Genomic DNA, 18,908 nt, shown 5'->3' with positions numbered 1-18,908 from the left:
TATATTTTCACCTGTCATATTTGAGTAATTTAAAAATGCTTTGATAAGTGTGGGAACTAAGATTTGTGTTACAAGATTTCAAGTTTGTTTTTTTTTTTTTTTAATTTATTGGATAGGTAAAATTTAGCAAATTTGCATGTCTTCATATTTTGGGGAGCTTGCAGAATATTTAAGATCATGAATGACGTAGAGGTTTTAGTATAGAGATCAGAGAGAGGTAAAATCACCTGCAGTCATAATTTTGAATGCTTAGGAGAGCACTGATTATGGTGAGCCAATGAGAGATGTCTGAGATGTGGAAACAATTGACCACTGTTCATGGTCTGTGACTGAAGACACAGATGTTTCTTTCCGGTGTTGACTACTCACTGTCAGGATAGTCCAGAGTGTTCATCCTTCAGAGACTCCTGGTGGAATTATGTGTATGTGAGTTTTACTGTGAAGTCGTCTTAAACAAATTTCCTTAAAACTATACTCACTATAACATACTCCAAAGCACGAAATTTGTTTTCAAATATATGATCTATTTGTAGTTGCAGAAATTTGTTGAGTGTTTTCTCAGTGTCTAATTGAAAGCATGCTTGCTTCTCTCATCACAGCTTTGACAGCTGTCAGAAAAGCCTCTGTGGCTTATGCTAAGATTAGGAGCCTTTTTTCTTCTAAAACTGTTGGCTTCCTATGTTCCTTCTCAGGTTAAACATGGGCAAACAAAGCAAACTTAGTTGACCTTGGGAAATATTTGACTGAAAAATACCATGGGGAGGTGCTTCTTTAGCCCCCTTAGCACTTTCTCTCCGTGTACACCAGTGACATTTGTAAGGTTTTAATACAGGTCAGTTATGTGGGGGTGAGGGGGCTTCAGTGTAGTCTGTATAAATATATACACAATTGCTATTTTTGAGAAATATTTATTACAGTAATCAAGAAATGACTAGTTTAATCATTTTAAAGTACACAGAATGCTTATTTCTAAAATAAAAAGTTCTAGCTAGATGGTGATTTCCGTACGTTTCTTTTCTCTGAAACTTCCACCCCACTGGAGTCTTGGATAAGAAAGCAACTTGGGCTTTTGCCCCTCAGTACATACTGCAGTCTGGTAAGATGGGGAGACTTGTGGCTGGGTGGCCTGTCTCCATTTGGATCTCAACTCAAATTTTCACTGATTTCTTAATTGATGTGGGACAAATTACCTAACCTTCCCAAACCCAGTTTCCTCGTCTGTAAGATGGAGACAACATCTACCTTGTGGGGTTAAGGCTAAACTCAGACATGGTTGGGCATTGTCTGAAATTTAGCTGTTGCTGCTGGGTTTTTTTCCCTTAAGTAAAAAAGACTAAATGCCTAATTTTTGTCTTTTAGTCTCCATAAAGTTTCACTGTCATTTTAAGTTTAAATCTTAAACCACCTATTGTTTTCAGGTGCAGTTTAGAGCCCAGAGTTTAATCCTTTGTTTTGTATAGTTACAACAACAGTATGATTTCAACAGCAGTGTCAGGTAGAAATTGATAAGATCAAGGGTTCTTTTGCATGGGTGAGTACACACATGTCATGGGGTCCTGTGAGCTGTGATGGTCAAGACAACTTGAAGGGTTCTCTTCCTCTACTGTGTGGGTCATAAGGGTTCAGCTGAAGTCATCAGGCTCAGTAGCAAGCACCTTTTACCCACTAAGCTATTTTGCCTGCTGTCAACTGTTTTACTTTATGATAGTATTTTATAGCAACTTCATCGCTGAGATAGTGAAGACTGTAAAATGAGTTATATAAAATGTGATTAGTTAGGCAGTGGTTCTGAAATGATAATGGAAAAACCTGGTTTCTTGGATCTTGATATAATCTTGGTGGGTGAGTAGGTATTCTCCTCACAGAGTAGAATTGACCTGCAAAATAATAGATTTTCGGCAAAAATGGAAATTTTGTATCGTTTGAAATCTTAAGTTATAACAAATAGATGGTTTAAAAATCACAGGTCCTTGGGATTGCTTAGAAGGGTTTTGTTTTTTAATTTGTTTTGGCAAAGCTTGGAGGCATGTAATTGCTAAAGTAGTATACATCAATTTGTTCTAGTCAGTGGCAAACATGTTTGTTCTGTGCTTGGGGATTTTTGTTTGTTTAGTATTTGAAAGTTGTTTTTGTTTGGTTTTTTTGGTTTGTTTTTAGTATTTGAAAGTTCTATACATTTATCATAAATACCCACTCATTCTTCCCCCTAGTGCCCCACACCCTTGTGTGCTCCCTGTCCCTCAGTCCCCTTTTTTGTTAATAACTTAGAGTCCATATGCACATGGATATATGTCCCTGATGGAGAGTGACTCCCTCAGCTGCCATCAACTACAATCAATTTCTAGGAGAGTGGGACCTCAGAGGTCCCTCCATTCTGGAGTTTTGACTAGATGTGCAGGTAGTCACATGCTGTGAGTGGATGTGTGTAGCAGCCATGTTCAGAAGTCAACAGTTCACAGTACTGTTCCTACAATTCTTTGCACATTCCGTCAAGTTCCTTGAGCTTTGAATGCTGGGAGTTGCTATAGATGACTCGTCCACAGCTGAGCACTCAGTCACTTAGACAGTACTTTAGCCAGTTAGGAGTCTGCAGCAGCCACTACCCACTGCAGAAAGAAGCCTCTCAGCCGGGCAGTGGTGGCGCACGCCTTTAATCCCAGCACTCGGAAGGCAGAGGCGCAGATCTTTGTGAGTTCAAGGCCAGCCTGGTCTACAGCGCGAGATCCAGGAAAGGCACAAAGCTACACAGAGAAACCCTGTCTTGAAAAATAAAAAAAATTAAAAAAAAAAACAACTCTCTGACCAAAGGTGAAAACAACATTAGGCTATGGGTATTGACATACATATTTGGAAGTTAACATGACATTTTAGCAAAACAACATTTTATTCCCTAGGGTTTATGATCTCCTAAGTTAAAAGCCTTTTATAATGCCAAATATGAAATCCTTCCTGAGGCACAGACCATATCTAATCAGAAAGCACTTGGTGACCTTCATAACCTTCATGTAACACCTGCCTACAAGTCAGTATTGTAGCATTCAGGGTGTAGCATCAAATAAGATCAGCAGCCTGCTCAACTCCTTCTGGCACTATTTAAGTTAGCCAGGAGGGAAAGTATCCTGGCCAGTTCAAAGTTGATTTCTGTATGTCCTGAGCAAGTGTTTTGCAGTGGGCAGTGAAGAGCAATGGCAACAGTTTATTTGGGGTGCCTCTGGGCCTACCAGACCAATAATTCTAGATCCCGTACTTGGCACTGAGATTTTCCTTTAAACATGCCTTCTGGAAGCAACAGCATCTACTCAGTTTTGTTCAAGTTCCTTTCATATGTTAGCTTACAACTTAACTGATATCCATAATCTTCATGTATTCTTAGTTTTGGTTAGCAACCCTCCTACCCTCCTTACACCGATCACCCTATGTTTATGTAGTCCCAAGAATCCCCTCTTCCCCTTTTTCCTGTAACCTGTATTCTACTGCCCCCTCTAATGGAGCTTTTTTTCTTTGACTAGAAGATCCTGGGTTTCCATACAGCTTTGCCATGTCCTCTTCCCCTTGTTTGAGTCTTCTGCCTGCCATATTCCCCACCCCCTCCATGTTTGAACCTTTCCACCACTTCTCTACTTTGATTTTACCTGTGTTTTACTAGCCCCTCCCTTAGGCATCCAGTCCCAATGGCTCATTTCCAGTTTCCTGGCTTCCACATGTACTCCAGGTTAAACATTAAAAAAAATAAATAAAACCAAAGCTAGGATCCACATATAAGAGGAAACATGGCTTTTGTCTTACTTTCCCCGAGAAACTACTTTCATTTTGCTAGTTCCACTTACCTGCAAATTGCATAATTTTTCTATACTACTGAGTACTACTTAATCATTCATCGGTTGATATCTTGGTGGTGCCATCTCCTGGTGACTATGAATTGGGCATCATTCAGAACTGCCAAGATCAAGATACAAATGACAGCAAATACTTTCAAGGACACTTGAGTGTAAACTAGTAGAGTCACTCTGGAAATCAGTCTAGGGGTTTTGAAAAAGCTGGACAGAACTACCATGACCCAACTAGATCATTCCTGAGCATATTCCAACAGCACTTTACATCCTACTGCAGAGAAATGCATCTATAATTGCCTTTACCTTTTTTTTTTCCCCCCCCTTTGGATTTATGTATACAGTGTTAATGCCTGCATGCCAGAAGAGGGCACCAGGTTTCAATCTTATTGTAGATGGTTGTGAGCCACTATGTAGTTGCTGGGAACTGAACTCAGAACCTCTGGAAGAGCAGCCAGCCCTCTTAACTGCTGAGCTGTCTCTCCAACCAGCCTTTACTATTTTTAATGAAGGCTAGAGAGATTGCTCAGCAGGTAACATGCCACAGAGCCTGATGACCTTAGTTGGATCTCTGGGACCCATATGGTGGAGGGAGAGAACAAATCCTGCAGACTCTAGCTTCTACATGTGTGCCCATGTGTCTTTTTTTTTTTTAAGGAGGTGGAACTTCAAAGAGCATTACAAGAAAGCATGGACAAGTCAGCCCAGTTATGTTCTGAAAGCATGTTGAATAAGTTGATCTTGGCAATGTAGAATGACTGAGGCTGAATGGTGAATGGAAATTGAGAGATCTTTACTGGTTGATGTGATCTGTGTTCAAGATTATGAAATTTGGTAGTCCTTGAATTCTTGGCACCAACTGGAAACGAAGAGTGAGTGGCCTGAGGCATGTCAGTCTGAAAGCTTGCAACTGATCACCAGTAACCAAAAGAGGTCTAATACTGTTAAAGCAGTTGGCCTTGCTGACCTTGGAGCACACAGTGCTTACGGCAGAGGTGGAGAATTTTAAAGTCTCAACAGCACTATCCTTCAGAGTTTGAGTCACTTCAGATGTCAGCACACCTGAGTGACCCATGAATCACTCTTAGGGGGTTGGTGTATCTATTAGACACTCTTAAGTAATAGTTGGAACACAAGAAGTAATACTTAAGTGACTCACGATTATCCAGAAAATAAAAAACGAATTATCCATAGTTAATTTTAACGAGTGCTGAGAAGTCTTGGTACTTCTGGGAAGAAGAAAGTCTGACTTCATATCCACAGGCAGCAGGTGTGGGGAGTGTTGGCCTACTTAGAGAATTCAGCTCCACTGCAGGATCCGATCAAATCCTGCATGGTATTGGAAGCTGTAAAGTCTGGAGGACTCTACTTGTGCTCAAAGTCAAGGACTGCCACTCTGGGTGTCTCAAAATAGAAGTATAATCAGCGGACTCATTTAAGTAGAATAATGCATCCTAAAGCTGATATGGGCTTGGGGGCACCAAGATGACTTGCTGGGTAAAGGCACCTGGTGCCAAGTCTGATGACTTGAGTTTGATTCCTAGGACCCATATGATAGAAGGTGAGAACCAACTCCAGTGAGTTGGCCTCTCCTCTTCATACAGGCATCACAGCTCATACACGGGTGCATGCATGTGCCTATGCACACGCACACACAACACACACACACACACACACACACACACACACACACAGGTACAAAAGTAACAAACTACAAAAATGAGATTTTTGTTTTTCCATTGGTAAATTGAGGAAAATGGGGAGTTTGATATTTTTTAGTATAGTTCAATTGCCCATGGTTAGTATTTTACATGAGTGTTGTGCCTGCATGTATATATGTGACCCATGTGTGTGCCTGGTGCCCTCTGAAGCCAGAAGAGGATGTCAGAATTCTTGGGACTGGGATTACAGACAGTTGTAAGCTGCTTTGTGAGTCTGAGAGTCAAATCTGAGTCCTCTGGAAGAGTAGCCAGTGCCTTTAACTGCTGAACCATCTCTCCAGTCCCTGGGTAAAATTTAAAAATGAAAATCCATATGGAGAGACATTGAAACACTTGATAGGGAGCTCCTGGAAAAAAGGTCAGACCCACTGCAGCACTGGCCTTAAACCTTCAATCCTCCATGGCCCAGCATTCTTTGCCACCTTGATTCCTCCAGCTGAGTTGACTTTACCCCAGGACTGCCCATCTCCAGCAGCTCCACACAAATCTCCATTCTGTTCTGGGTCTTCTAGTGGTAGGGAAGCAAGGTGACCTTCTGGGAAGGCTGCTGTTGAGTAGCAAGGAACAGAACACACCAACAGGATCCATCCTGAGCCTTCTTGCAGCCCTAAGCAGAAACCCTTGTCCCTCCAGCTCTATCCATACCCTCCCTGCCAGTTCTCACATGGGCTCTACTTGTCCTCACCTTTCTCTATCAAAATCCACATGTGCACTGGGCAGTGGTAGCGCATCCCTTTAATCCCAGCACTCTGGAGGCAGAGACAAATGGATCTCTGAATTTGAGGCCAGCCTGGTCTACAAAGCTCCAGGACAGCCAGGGCTACATGGAAACCCTGTCTCAAAAAAAAAAAAAAAAAAAAAAAATCCACATGTGCAAGTGTTGTCTGTCTCCTATTGTAACTAAGGAACACCTAAAATTCAGTGTGTGTATGTGTGTGTGTGCCTAGTATAGTAAGAGAGAAAGTACCTATTAAAGCATCAGATATCTTTTAACACAGGTGGTAGTTGAATACTATTTGGAGACTGGTTGTTGGAAAAGAAGAGCTAGCCACCCCATTTCTGGATATATATATCCCAAGGATGTGAAGTCAATATGTTGAAAAGATACTTGTGCACCTGAATTCATCACAGCCCTGTTCACAATAGCCAAGGTAGAGAATCAACCTGAGTGTCCATCAGTGACTGAGTAGATAAATGGTATCTGGTATATATGTCCAACATAGTCCTACTAGACCTTGAAAAGGCAAATTTACCATAACATAAGCAACCACCTGGGTATTGTGTTAAATGAAATAAACAAGGCACAGGGCTGGGTGGTGGTGGTGGTGCAGGTGGATCTCTGTGAGTTCGAGTCTGGCCTAGTCTACAGAACAAGTTCCAGGACAGCCAAGGCTGTCTTGGAAACCTGTCTTGAGGGGGGTGGGGTGGGGTGGGGATCAGGCACAAACAAAAGGAATGTGTGCTCTTATACGAACTCAAGCCATTAAACTCAAGCAAAGCAGCAAATGGAATGGGCTGTTTCCATCAAGAGCACAGAGACTGGCGTCCTAACTTCAACACCAACTTGCAGTGGCCATGGAAGAACAGAGAAAACAGAAAAAAAGTCTTCCTGCAAGCCTCTGAGCTGGTAGAGAACATGACATTCAGGAAACATCAGTGGAGGAAACCCGAGAGTAGCTGCTTCCATGGAAAGTCAGGGTGGCCCCAGAATCAAGGCTGTGGGAGAAGTATCTGGGGGCCCAGAGATGTGAGTTAATAGGACGATTCAGACTCACCACAGCAGTGAGAACAGAGGTCAGGCCCTTGTCAAGGGCAAGGACTGAGGGAGCACCTCCACAGCCATACCCCAACCCCACCACGTACACCAGCCTTGCTATCAGCTTCGTAATGTCCATAGGCAGGCAAGACCAAGTGGATAGAACGAAGGCATGTGAGAAAGTTCAGTTCAGGTTAGCTGTAAGTAATTAAAACCATCTTACTGGGCTTCCTCCCGACTGTGCACGCACCCTGGAACTCTGAGGGAGAACAACAGCTTTGGAGTCTGACAAACCTAGTTCCAGGTGAGAGACCCTCATGACTGCAAAGCCAATTGAAACTTGACATTCCCCGGGATCAAGTAGAAAGGGAATTCAGTGCAGCGATGAAAGCCTGGGACCTGGGGCCTCTTGTCACCCTCCATTAGTTGCTGCTCCGCAGTTGGCGAAGCACACAGGAGGGAGAGTCATTTCTGGTCAACCACAAGGTCTATAAAGAAAAGGTAGGTGCTGCCTGAGGTGTGGAACTCCAGCCAAAGAGTGAGCAAACTGGGTGGGGAGGTGGCAGGCAGCTTCCTCCTTAGGGCTCTCAGAAATGACAAAGTTGATTTGAAATGCTTTTTTCTTCCTTATAAACCCCCCTTGTTTTAGGTGTGTCTCCGAGAGATTCTCTTCTCAGGATGGCCGCCAAGTTTTCAAAATCATCCTTGGAAACCATTCAAATTTTGGGTATTTCTTTTTTCCATACTAAAGTTGCATATGCTTGAGACTAACAGGCATCCCCATTATACTTCTCATTTTCACCTCTCAGCTCAACATGAGATTTTGAATATTCTAAAAAGCCAGAGGTGTTTCTTCCTTTTTTTAAAGTAAGAAGTTGACAGTTATCTTTGAAATGTTAAAAGTAAGTGAAAATCTGAGAAGAGTCATTGTCCCTGGGGCTGAGCTTGGAGTTTATGTTAATACCCTGTGCTATTTTAATTTGCTTCAGTCAGTTTTTGTGAGCATTTAAAAAGCAGGCAGAATCCCAACATAGGACTCAGTTATTCCCCTGAAACTTAGGACCCCAGGAAAACCTGCAAATGTGAGAATTGTGTGTGTGTGTGTATGTGTGTGTGTGTGTGTAAAAGCCCCCAAGATAGCCAGTTCCCCCAACCCTTAGCTGATACTGCCCTTGTAGCTTTCTCCTGTGATAAGGAACAAGCTGTGCTAAGAACTGAAAGCCCATTTCTGGTTCCATGATGGAATGAAGAGAACTCCCTGGAGAACGATGGCAGCCTGTCCTAGTGGGTCAGAAGGCGAAGGCAGCCCTCCCCTAAGCAGTCTACGTTCAGGAACAATACTAGAGCTGGTGCCCAGGGAAGAGGTGGGGCAGCCACTGTTGGAGCAAGGTGTGTATTCTCTAGAGGTGATATTAGAAGGAAAAAGAACAACTTAGCTGGCAGAAAGGTAAGTATTGCCCTAACGTGACCTACAGTCTGACAGACCAGGAACCTGAACTAGTTTCTGTGGGTGAACTAACTGAAGTTTTTCACCCTATAAAAAGCATAGGCTGCTGGTCAAGATGTCCCTTGCCCATTGGTTTTTTCCACTGAACTATTTGGGGCACAAGTCTAAACTGCTTCTCTGGCCTGCAACAAACAGAGCCCCAAGGTTAAGTGTACCATGGGACAGACTCCGTCAACAGGGGATATCTGACTTGTCTGTTTCCAGAAGGGAGTTCCTGCAGGCTGGCCCACCTGCCAAAACTTCACATTTCTTCTTAGGTCAGAGTCAGCTGCTGCCCTGTGCCCACCCATATGGAGAGCCCCGCCCACACATGTTCCTTGCACTCTTTTGGCTGGAAGGACATTGCATGCTTCTCAGTCTTTTACTCCTTAGGTTCTGATCTGACCATATGCAATGCAGTCAGTTTTTCTCTCTTAGTTTACTTCTTCTGGGCAGAGCCTTAATCTTCCAACCATCTCTGGAATGACAGCCTGACCTAGGGCCAGGTGGCCCGGTGCCTTCAACTTTCAGCACAACCAAGGCATTGGAGAGGCCTGTACCACCCCCAGCTGCCCAGAGATGCCCACGAATCACAAGGATGCCACAGGCCCACAGTGTCTGCCCTGCTCTTCTTTTGCTCTGTGGGTTCAGGCCATTTGTCTCTCAGACCTCTACAGCTGGGAGGAAAGAGAAGTCAGAGAGCTAACAGTCAACACCAGCCGCCATCATCACCACAGCGGCCAGGAAAGCTGGGAGAGAAGATTCCTGAGCTGGGTCTGGAAGGAGGAGCAGGAGCTGGTTCAGGAATCTAGGGTTTGGCCAGAGCTGGGTAAAGGCTCAGCGGAGTGGGTGGGAGTTGTCCACCCACTATCCCTCATAGGCTGGAGATCACCTGGCCCTTTTATCCTCAAGACCAGGGCCTGGCACTTGCTGAGATGCCCATACAGTATTGTTAAAGGCCCCTGGTGCTTGCCTTGCCCCACAGGAAGCTGTCTTCCATTCACTCCCTAGGCTTCATAGACTGTTCCTAACAGAAAAAGGGACCGTAAGTGTCCAGCCATCTGTCTACCCAACCAAAAGACACCAGGCCTCCCTTTTTCATCTTGGCCCATATAACTCCTCTGTTGTTCATGAAGCCCACCATGACCTAACCTACCATACCAAACCACTGCTCTACCCAACCCTATCTACTCCATCTCTGCACAGCCTTCTCTCCTTCCTCCAACCAACTAGACAACGCCTTTCGTGGGCCTTTGGTATGGTACGGCATAGTGTGGCAGTCACCTCTTTGCACAGCAGTCTCTGGGGCCAGGCACAGTATTTTTCATGTCCTTGTGGTTTGGCTGACATCCCAGTGAAGGGCCTATGTCTAAGGGATGGGTGACCTAGCCTCCTGCAACTGTGACACATTCCCTTACTCTTCCAGTCAGCTTCTCCCCAACGTCATGCCTTGCTCAGGCTGACATGCAGCACTCTACACATCTTGCCAATTGCCCACCAGGGGCTAGCTGTGGCCCCCACATAACCTCACAGTGGCATAAGTACCCAGCTTGGTACAGATGACTTCTGGAGCATGTCGTCAGGCAGCTCTGTGTCCACTTCACATATGGACAGCAGACTCAGAGACATTTAATGACAGCAAGTTCAAGATAACACGCTGATAAACATGAGAGAAAGGATTTAAACCTAGGCCGTTTGGCTCTCCCTAAGGCTTTGCCTTTGGTTTTATGGCCCCTTTCCCCAGCCATATTTACAAGAAAGCAGGAAGATCTGCATTTGATGGAGTTATTGCTGACTCTAAAAGTTAACGTTCAACCCTGGACAATGGCTTTTCCTTGCACGAGAGCTTCCTTCTCTAACCAGCTCTCAGGGCTGCACATTTCCAAATCCCTGCAATGTCATCTAGTCCTCCTGACTTCTTGAAGAGCTGGTTTATTATCCTGTTGGGAGGAGACTTCTAGGGCTGGGATGCCTTGCCTGTGGGGGAACGCCTCTCTCTCTCACTATAAATGTCTTCAGAGGCCAAAGAGAGGCCTTCTGTGTCATCGCTCCCTCCCTAGCTGTGAGACTCCAGCTACTTCACTATGAGACTTCTAGCCCTTTCCAGTCTGCTCTGCGTGCTGCTCCTCTGCTTCTCCATTCTCTCCTCAGAAGGTAAGGCTGCCCTCTGGGCTCTAGTCCCTGAGTAGTGATTCCATGGTCTGGAAAGGTTCCAAACAGGAACTAATGGGGAGCAGGTCCCGGCAGACAGTCCTGAACGCGGGAAAGAACTATGCAGATACTCTGTCCACCACTGTGCCCAACAGGTAGCTTGGGGACATCTGGCTTTATATCTTCTACGTGCAGTCCTATATTCCCAAACACGCTGAGGGCATACTGTATAAACTAAGGGTTTGGCACGAGATGTATAAATTAAGGGTTTTGACACCAGATGTATAAACTGAGGGATTTGGTGTCAGATGTATAAAGAGAGGGCATGATCACTCCAAGGTATGGTTGAAAGGAAGGTTTTTATAGGAGATATAAGGTAAGTACAGCCAGATGCAAAGAGAGGAAGTAGTAAACTGAACATGGCCAGCAGAATGGACTCGGTCGTGAGAGGAGAGATGGGAGAGTGAGACAGGAAGATAAAGAGTTCCCAACAAAGGAAACCAAGAGAGAGGAGGCCAAGAGAGGAAGACAGAGGAGAGTGCCTGGCCGAAATGGCAAGGTTACATGGAAATAAGAAGCTGGGAGGTGAGCTGGAGGAGTAGGGTTGGGGGCAGGGTGGGAAGAGCTGAGAGGAGCTACTGTAGTTGTTCTACTGAGAGAGCCTGGAGAGGCTGCATGTGCTTTGGTGTGCTAATGGGCACCACAGACAGCCAGTTGTCTGAAAAGTAATAAGGAAATGGCTCCTTGGGTTGAGGAAAACCTGCAATGGAATTCGGGGGAGTGGAGTTTCCTTTGTTACCTGACACCTGTATGAAGCTGCGTGCTCACCCTGCAAACACAAATCCTCTCAGAGAGCTACTCACCTGAGTCTTGACTGGGAAGTCAGGGAGTCTCTATTGCCACTTGTGTTATGTTGGGGACAAAGTAAATGAACAATTGACCTTCTGAACTTGAGTATCTCAAATCCTCATGAGAGGAAAGCTCCATGGGCAAGTGAAATGGGGTTATGCATGATAAGGGGATATGTGTGTGGGATGCTGCTGTGTGTTCAGATGTGTGAATATGCCACATGTGTGCAGATGCCCCCAAGGGCCAGAAGAGGGTGCTGGATTCCCTGGTGTTGGAGTTAGAGGTGGTTGTGAGTCACTTGCGTTCTTGGAACCAAGTTTGGGTCCTCTAGAAGAGTAGTAAGAGCTCATAAGGCCTGAGTCACCTCCCCATCTTCTTACTATCTTTCTTCATTTTAAAAGCTGAGTGCCTCCAGCACTCAGGAGGCAGAGGCAGGCAGATCTCAGTGAGTTCCAGACCAGCCTGGTCTTCTATAAAACGAGTTATAGGACAGCCAGGAGAAACCCTGTCTCAAAAAACAAAACAAACAAACAAACAAACAAAAAAGGTGAATATTGGAGCCTTTTTCTCTTAGTTAACCTCCAATTAATTTTTGTATCAATAGTTATGATGATTTTAACACTTAGTAGACATAAAAGGTTTTTTAAAAAGGACACCCCTCACCATATTACTTTATCACTCAAAATACTGATGGTTGACCTTAGTCCTGTGCAGCATCATCTCTGAATAGTAGGGCTACAGGAAGCACTTTGTTCTGGTGGAACCCCTACCTCAGTCTCCTTCCCGCAGCTCTCCCCAAACCCTGCCTGATCTCAGAAGCCCACCAAACGTGACTCCTCCCCCAGAGATGCTCAAGACCACTCCCACAGGGTATTTAAACTGCCTCCCAGAAAACAGACACATGATTTTTCTGTCTCTCTTCCCAGTCTCCTCTCTAGGGGCCAGAAGATAATCCAGGAGTGCTTTACCCATTAAGCCTAGGCTTTTTCTTAATTTGGTTTGTTTTGGCCTGATGTGGATTGCTGCCTCATAGAAGAGGCTTATGGGGTGCAGAAACTTTTCACACTTGTTTTTGGTTAGTTAGTTGGTTGGTTGGTTGGTTTCATTGCTCAAGTTTCTGTGGTGAAAAGGTCAGCACAGCCCACAGCATGACATTTATCATACCGCTATTTTTGAATTATTTCAAGGTCACCAATACGATTCTAGTGGAAAATCAATGAGAATGAATGTCTTTGACTGTAAACCTTCCCCCGATTCAGGACTGTGTCTTGGAGCTTCAGGCTATGTCATTACTCAAAAGACATGTGTTGCCAACCTATGAGTGTTCATCCATGAATTCATGTGCTTGGACACACTATATTAAGCATACCGTCACAAAAGCTTTGTGTATATAAAATGTTTCCTGTATTGTTTTCTTAGACTACAGATCTGGATTATCAAGTCAGAATTCATGCCTCAGTGCAAAGACATTTCTCCTCAGTGGTATGCTTTTCTAAACAGCATTATGAAGAAGAAACATCCACAGGGCACAGTGACCTCCAACATTGTTTTTATCTCTGGAAAGTCACACAATATAGGCTACTTCTTCCCCAGCCCCCAGCCCACCTCATCCTGTTTGTTTGTTTGTTTTTGGCACTGGTTGTTTGTTTTTAATAAATGTTTGTTTGTTTTGCTTTGTTTTATTTTTCAACACAGGGTTTCTCTGGGAAGCCGAGGCTATTTTTGCTCTGTAAACCAGTGTGGCCTCGAACTCAGAGATCTGCCAACCTCTGCCTCCCCAGTGCTGAGACTAAAGGAGTGTGCTACCACTGTCCAGCTTTTAACAAATATTCTTGAACTCTGGGTCTTCTCAGTAGAAGCCCTCCCAGTCATATCCCAGTACAGATTGGCCTGACGGTGGCCCTGGCCCACTAATTGGAGAATCTGTCCCCTTTTACTTCTCAGGGAAAAGGCATCCTGCCAAGATCACAAAACTCAGGTTTTGCTGTAACCTGGTTCCTAGATCCAGACTGACAACCCAGAAAGGTAAGTAACTTCATCCTGTTTGGGCTGGGAGTGGGAAGATTTCTAGGGTGGCCATGGGACAGGCCAGATTTGTGATCTGCCCCAGCCAGTGTCTTGTGACAAGCTCTAGGACAGATGACCCACAGTCAATCTCAATCACAGAGGTTAGCGTCCTCTGAAGAGGCAATGACTTAGCCATTTAAAACTGAACACATTCTGTCAAGAAAAAACTCTTAAGAATGGCATAAGGACCAGGCATGGTAGCACATAGCAATCCCAGAATTAGAGAAGCTAACAAAACATGATGATGAATCTTGAGACCAGCAAGGGCTTACACAATTAATTCAAGGCTCAAGAGCTTGGGATCTGGCTCAGTCAGTGGAAAAATGCTTGCTTAGAAAGCTCAGGGTCCTGTGTTCAGTCCCTATTGCAAGAAAAAGAGAAGAGAGGAGAGATGTGGGGGAGCGTCCATCCATGGATGGGAGGCCTCATGGGAAAGATTAGGAACCCGACTGCAGATGATAGAGAATAGGAAACTGGTACAGAGGAAACGACAGGCATGAAGGTGTGGTGTGGGCAAGCAGGAGACACAGAGACAGGGGAGCTAGAGGATGGGAGGTGCCCATTGGATCTGCAAACCATAGCCCACCTGGAGACCTGAAGCAGGACCTGCATGAAGGTCTCCAGCCAGTGTGTGGAGTATGTGGGTGCAGAGAACTCTAGGAGACAAGACAGCGCCAGAGATGTAGACAGGTACACTGAGGCTCAGTTTGACACCAGCATGACCATGAGGCCTGAAAGAGCCAAGCTGCCCTCTCCCAGACCTGGGGGACCTAACAATGGCTAGTGACAAAGATAGGCCCAGGTCCGGATCTCAAAGCACACAGATCCCAGCAATGGGACTCCAGGCCAGCAGCAGGCCAAAGCTCTGAGGTGCTGGCCCAGGGTGGGTGGTTAGGATGGCTGGAACTTGGCGACTTTTGTACAGAGAGTCCTGGAGCTTAGAGCAGGCAGAGACCTGTGGGAAGGCAGGCTGCAGAACTCAGAGCAGACATGGCCTGACTTGAGCTTAGGGCCTGTGTCTCAGCTCTCTGTAGCCCCAGAGCTAATTCTTGGGAGCCCAAGGCTCCAGCTCCCCTTGTTGCTATAAGCTGCGGCACCTGAAGCCCACAACCAGCTACCAGGGGTGCTGTCTTCCAAGGGCTTCCTGTCTTCCTGTGAATGAAGAGGGGACAGAATTAGGAAGACAGGATAGTTCCAACCTTGGTACCCCTGAGAGGTTGACAGCCCCTCCTCCACACTGCCATCACACCCAGTCAGGGCTGGGTAAAAATAACCACTTCTCTCACACATGCCATGTGAATAACCAAGTGTGAGGCACCCGCCTCGGCAAGGTGGAGGGTGCGCACTGGCTGCCAGCAGCTCTGCTTCCCATAGGAGCTTGTGAAATAAGGTGCAAATGTAGGGGAGAGAGATGCCAGCTTCCCACTGAGGGTGGCTTGCTGGAACTTGTCCTCGCCTCTAGCCCCTCCCTGCACAGATGCACGGAGGCAGGAAAGAGAAACTGGGGGGAAGGAGGGCTGTACACACACACTACACATACCCTTATACCCACACAGTCATACAGATGCATATGCAAGTACATGCATGCAAACACTTGCCCACCACATAATTACACACTACACACACAAACCTACACACACCACACCACATCACACACATACATACATACACATACTATATATCACACATCTAGAGTCACAGATACACAAATACATGTGAATATACCACCTACTATATATATAGTCACAAATACTATACACATATAGACATACAAATAAATGCATACACACACACACATATATATATATATATACCAACTATATACAGATATGTACACCACATGCACACAAACATACCTACATGTCACACGCAGACTTAGGCACATAAATGCACATACAGACTATGTACAGAGAGGCATGTATAAACACATTCACCACACTCTACACACAGCTCCTAGAAATGTGGAACATGGCCAGGTACACTCCTTGTGTCCAATACAAGAACAGCCTTTTGTTGAGTGCACAATTCTATGGGAGAATGAGCTAAGTCAGGGATCCTATATTGAGACTGGATTTCCATTTGAGCATATATTTCAAAAATTCCATGGCAGAATTCATGAGCAACTTAGAACAAGAAGACTTAATCAGGCATCTTTACTGGACTTTAAAGGCACATAGTTGCCTTTGAAGCCTCAGACCTACGCCAGGGAGTTCTTGTCACAATTATACAGATTGGGGAACTGAGGCTTAGAAGGACCCAAAAGCAGAGCTAAACACCAGCGTCTGTGGGTCTCTTGCACTAGAACAGACAACTTGGTCTCTGGAGGGAAGTTTTCTGCAGAATGTGAGCATGAAACCTCCTGGAAGGGAAGTGCCCTCGGGGTGGGGTCCCAGCTCCACCACCTGCTGGCTCTGTGCTCCTGAGCAGGCTCTTCCTCCTCTGTAGAAAGTGTGTGGCTGCAGGATCCAGCTTGCTGGTATTGAGAAGTCAGTAAGGTATGTTCACAGAGCACACGGCATTGGGTCAAGCCCATAACGCCCTATAAACTGTCTTGCTGTCACAATGGAGGAGGCTGGGCTTCCAGGGCAGCTGCACCCACCTCAGAGCCCATGTGTAACGTGTATATTTGTGGATGGAGTTACATGGCACATAGGTGTTGTGTATGTTGTATTTGTATATGTATCTATGTACGTTTGTGTGTGTGTGTGTGTATGTGTGTGTGTGTACCTCTCCTTCCAGCTTCTCCTTTCAGTCCTGACTCTTCACTGCTGCTGATTACCCAACACCTAACCCAGAGAACATGTTTGCCCAAGCTTGGTGCTTCCACCCAGAGTCTCCCGGGACAGATCCTAAGATCCAGAGAGAAGAAAAGAGAAGATGAATCAGGGTGTTGGGCAATCAGCACAGGATTTCAGGGTGTTTTGTGTTCCCATAATCTAGTCTCCTGTACCTGCTTCACAGGCACGAGAGCGGGGCCTCCACTTTCCACAAGAAAGGAAACTGATGCCAGCTGAGACAATAGAGGCACTCAGAGTGGCTGCAGTTCATGCCAAACCTTTCCTGAGCTCTGCTTTGGGTCTACGTGCTGGGGGCTAGGCCCACAGAATGACCCAATGTGCAAGGCATGGGATTCTGGGCGGAAGTGACAAAAACATCTTTGAAAGTTAACGGGATAAATGACTAGCAGTCTGGCTGAAGTGACCGTACTTACGAGTTTACTAGAAGGAGATGGGACAGAGTTTTCTTCAAGCAGGCTTACAAACTGTAGAGTGAGTTACGTAGCAACACTGTCTAGGCAGCACCTTTGAAAGGAACGTGCAATACACTGACACAGACAATGGTCTGAGCCAGACTCTTAGCTTCTTAGATCCCACCAGATCAAAGTCAGGAGCTAGGAGCCTTTGTGAAGCCATCTTCTTTCTATGTGTCACGAGGTCACCAGGGGAAGCTCCTGCGAGGCCATGTAGACCCGAGACAAGCCCAGGTCCTGAGGATTTGTGCCATACTCCCTGTTTCAAAGCTCAACAAAATGAGTTAATCCACAGGGGCAGGCTCAGGGTAGAAGTCTGCAGGACCACCCCCCTACCCTGACACGCACACCACCACTGCCCACCATGTAGTGTCTGTCTTTAAAAAGAGACTTAACTACAGTGGTAAAGGTCACTCACTGGGGAAGAAGGGCCACTTGAGGGTTCCGGGATAGCAATACCAGGGTGGACACAACATATAGACCTAGGACAATAAACCCTAGGGAGGAGGTGGTGGCCAGGACTGGCCACTCTACTGCCGGGCAGTCCAATCAGAGGAAACAGTTGCCTGATCCTTGTAATTCTGTTCACTAGCCTTGGCTACACAAGAAGCTACCCTCACCTTGGGAAACCAAAGCAGTAGGCATAGTTCTCAGTGAGTTTGCATGGCAGATAGGCATGTCTTTCATCATAGCCAATCACACTCATTTGTTTGTTTATTTGCTTGTTCGCATATTTGTGATAGCATAATGGGGTCTTATTTGTGATGACTGCATGAGATTGAGGATGAATAAAGTACTTAAATATTGGTTTTCATTAGTATTTATATCCACTAACACTTTTAATTCTTGCAATGATCCTGAAAATTAGCTACAGTTAAGGGTTCTTATTTTATGGATGAGGGGGCCAAACAACAGAGAAGTTTCAAGTAACTTGTTGAAGGTCTAGTCAGCTGAAAGCTGGTGAATATTACTTACAGGCTTTGAATCCAAGCAATTCAGCCTCAGATTCCATGTCATTAACTTCCATACCACAATGCAGATAGGAATAAACCGGAAACACAAAGAAAAATAATCCCATCACCATTACTTAATAACCCTTTCCATTCTCACTCAAGTAACACTTACTTAGTGTTATTTTAATTAGTACTAGGAAAGGCCCCATAGGTTCCAGAGAGGGCAATAAGATCCACTTATGTGATTTCTTTAAATTCTAATGTGTAAGAGTGAGTTTTAATTGTGTCTTGCTCCTTCTCTTCACCCTATTCTATCCTCTTCACTTTGCCTTCCCATGCCCCTCCTTCTTCTCTGCTGTCACTCATCCCCAGGAAACTACACGAGGCACTGCAGACCATGCGGAAGCAAGCCACCATCCAAGTCATGGGTGGTGCCCGGTGCTCTCCCACAGGTATAGAGCTCCTGAAGCCTGGCTCCACCCAGATGAGACCCTCATGCCCAGCTGTGGAGGCACCAGAAGCTTTGACTTGCCCCCTGCCAACTTTCATCGTGGCAGTGAGCTGTGATACTGGGAGGCTTCACTTCAGACATCCAGGAACATTCCAGAATTCCTAGACCTGGTTCCAACGGTGCCTCCAACCTTTAGAGTCACTATGAAGCCCACGTCTTCATGGCTCCTCAAGAGTGGAAGTCAAAGATTCGTCCTGTGGGAACTACAATGCCAGAGATCTCCAAGCTGGCCAGAGTGCAGAATAGCAAGACCTCAGTGGATCAGCCAGGACTACAGCACCACGGGCAGCCACAGACAGCCTCAAATTCCTAGCATTTAACCAATGGTCTCTGA

At 45.5% G+C, this 18,908-nt stretch overlaps 1 protein-coding gene across 1 annotated transcript; it reads left to right on the top strand.

The window, feature by feature from the left end:
* The first annotated feature begins 10,877 nt into the window (after positions 1-10,877).
* On the top strand, positions 10,878-18,908 carry Gpr15lg (G protein-coupled receptor 15 ligand). Its single transcript, XM_059273164.1, has 3 exons — positions 10,878-10,947; positions 13,738-13,818; positions 18,436-18,908. The coding sequence occupies exons 1-3, from the start codon at positions 10,878-10,880 to the stop codon at positions 18,519-18,521; spliced, it is 237 nt and encodes a 78-aa protein (XP_059129147.1). The 3' UTR covers positions 18,522-18,908.

This window comes from Peromyscus eremicus, chromosome 9 (genome assembly GCF_949786415.1).
Source record: "Peromyscus eremicus chromosome 9, PerEre_H2_v1, whole genome shotgun sequence".
Lineage (NCBI taxonomy): Eukaryota > Metazoa > Chordata > Mammalia > Rodentia > Cricetidae > Peromyscus > Peromyscus eremicus.
Note: the sequence above shows the minus strand (reverse complement) of the source record. Positions and strands in the feature narration are given on the sequence as shown.

Excerpts from the sequence above, each read along its gene's own strand:
- Gpr15lg (XM_059273164.1), top strand. The coding sequence starts at position 10,878 with ATGAGACTTCTAGCCCTTTCCAGTCTGCTCTGCGTGCTGCTCCTCTGC. Across the intron at positions 10,948-13,737 it reads CTCCATTCTCTCCTCAGAAG|GGAAAAGGCATCCTGCCAAG; the intron begins GTAAGGCTGCCC and ends TTTACTTCTCAG. Across the intron at positions 13,819-18,435 it reads CAGACTGACAACCCAGAAAG|GAAACTACACGAGGCACTGC; the intron begins GTAAGTAACTTC and ends ACTCATCCCCAG.